Source organism: Limulus polyphemus, unplaced genomic scaffold (assembly GCF_000517525.1).
Source record: "Limulus polyphemus unplaced genomic scaffold, Limulus_polyphemus-2.1.2 Scaffold1076, whole genome shotgun sequence".
NCBI classification, from domain to species: Eukaryota; Metazoa; Arthropoda; class Merostomata; order Xiphosura; family Limulidae; genus Limulus; species Limulus polyphemus.
Genome location: NW_013666686.1, coordinates 205153 through 207055, shown reverse-complemented (window position 1 = coordinate 207055; position 1903 = coordinate 205153). Strand labels below are relative to the sequence as shown.

Below are 1903 nucleotides of genomic sequence, written 5' to 3'. Positions count from 1 at the left end.
AGTTGCGCTATAACAAACTATAATTCACGTATCATGAGCTAGACTTCAACAATACGTCTCTCTCTGACTGCAGTTCAATTACTCATTACCTACACACATTATTCCGTCACGTTGTGAGCGTCTTATTTATATACCAGACAAACATATATCTAGTAAATGCTAGGGCATTCACGAAGGAACAAGATACTTCTAGAAAATAGGTGGCGTGACAATAGTCACGTGACCTCGCTGACGCAACAGTATGCATTATATAACTTCAAAAACGATCAATGAAATCTATACAACTCAATATAAACAGGGATCTTCTGTGATCGAAAATAAATTATGCAGTTTTCCTACTTCAACCGACTCAAACAGTAATCAAAAAATAAAGTTTCATTATTAAAATACCGTTAACTGAGAAGTTCGGTCCATTTCATTTAGGATTTGTATATATATATATATATATATTATTATTATTTTTATTTTTTTATTTAACACCCGACTCTCCATTTCTCTCTCTCTTCTCTCTCTCTCTCTCTCTCTCTCTCTCTCACATACACAGGTTATTAACTTCCAAGTAATATTGTAATCTTTCAACGAGGTTCTGTAGTAACCCTCTCTCACAGTCTATCCTGGGTCACTTTAAGATAAAAAACTGACTTTTCATACAAATTTTAGGCTTGGAGTTAATATTCACGAAAACATATCCTCAATTCGTAAAACACGGGTTCTGCAAGTCATGAGCAAGTTGTAATCTTCGATTGGGCGATCCTGAAGATTTCATTGGACTGTATAAACCGGAATCTGCTTTTGGTGATTTTCTTGTATTTGTTACTAATTCTGTACTTACTATATTAAACATTTCACTAAATAGATTGAGGGAACTGTGATAAACGAATCACAATGTCCGGGATAAAATAAAAGTGTCTTGACATTTTAAAAGAAGAACCAAAAAGCAGTAAGTTGCCCAAACATAGCTTGTTCGGATTCCATATCATTCAAGTTTACCAATAAGTACGTCTTAATAATAACCAGAACACATCCTTTTCCTGTTTTTCTGAGCGGTTTTTTGCACGTTATCAATACTACTGACCACTTTAAATGTTAATATAGCACTTTGCAAGTTGTAAACCACTGTAGAACTATGAATTCTTAATCAACTTAATGCAAAAAAATTGTAAATAACATACACTCACCACATCCGAGTTCGTCGCTCCCATTATCACAATCGTTGTCTGAATCACAGCGCCACCTGGAAGGGATACAGCTGCAATTTGTATGAGAGTTAGGAGTACAAGCGAACTGATTAGCTTCACAGTTGCACACGGGATCCGCTGTTAATCCTGAAAATCCAAATAACAAACGATCATTTTAGCTGATTATCTAATCATGGTTGCAAAGACTACAAATTAATGTACGTATAAAACAGAATCGTTCGAGACGTAATGAAGAAGGTAGAAATTTTAGTTGATTATGAGTATCTCTCAAACGAATATCCTGCTTTAATGTGTACCGATACCGAGATAACACACTCTACAACAATTACCAAAATATAACACGGAACAAGATATAAACTTGCGAAAAATGTGCTCATTCTCTGAAACGGTAAGTTGAAACGTTTCCAGCTAATTTCCCACATACATATTCAGCCCAAACCCCGAATTCCTTTAAAGTGAATCGTGGGTTTGTATGACAGAAACATGTATGTACACTCAAACCCAAAATCTGAAATATATGAAAGTGAATCGTGGGTTTGTATGACAGAAACATGTATGTACACTCAAACCCAAAATCTGAAATATATGAAAGTGAATCGTGGGTTTGTATGACAGAAACATGTATGTACACTCAAATCCAAAATCTGAAATATATGAAAGTGAATCGTGGGTTTGTATGACAGAAACATGTATGTACACTCAAA

At 34.8% G+C, this 1903-nt stretch overlaps 1 protein-coding gene across 2 annotated transcripts in view; it reads right to left on the bottom strand.

Moving 5' to 3' along the window:
• The window catches only part of LOC106462022 (low-density lipoprotein receptor-related protein 4-like), a 168853-nt gene that overhangs the window by 75796 nt on the left and 91154 nt on the right, over positions 1 to 1903 (bottom strand). Inside the window, exon 2 of one of the 2 annotated variants that reach the window (XM_022389133.1) lies at positions 1173 to 1325. In XM_022389133.1, coding sequence (XP_022244841.1) covers positions 1173 to 1325 — 153 coding nt within the window. The remainder of the gene's footprint in view (positions 1 to 1172; positions 1326 to 1903) is intronic. The other variant, XM_022389134.1, reaches the window with a different exon arrangement.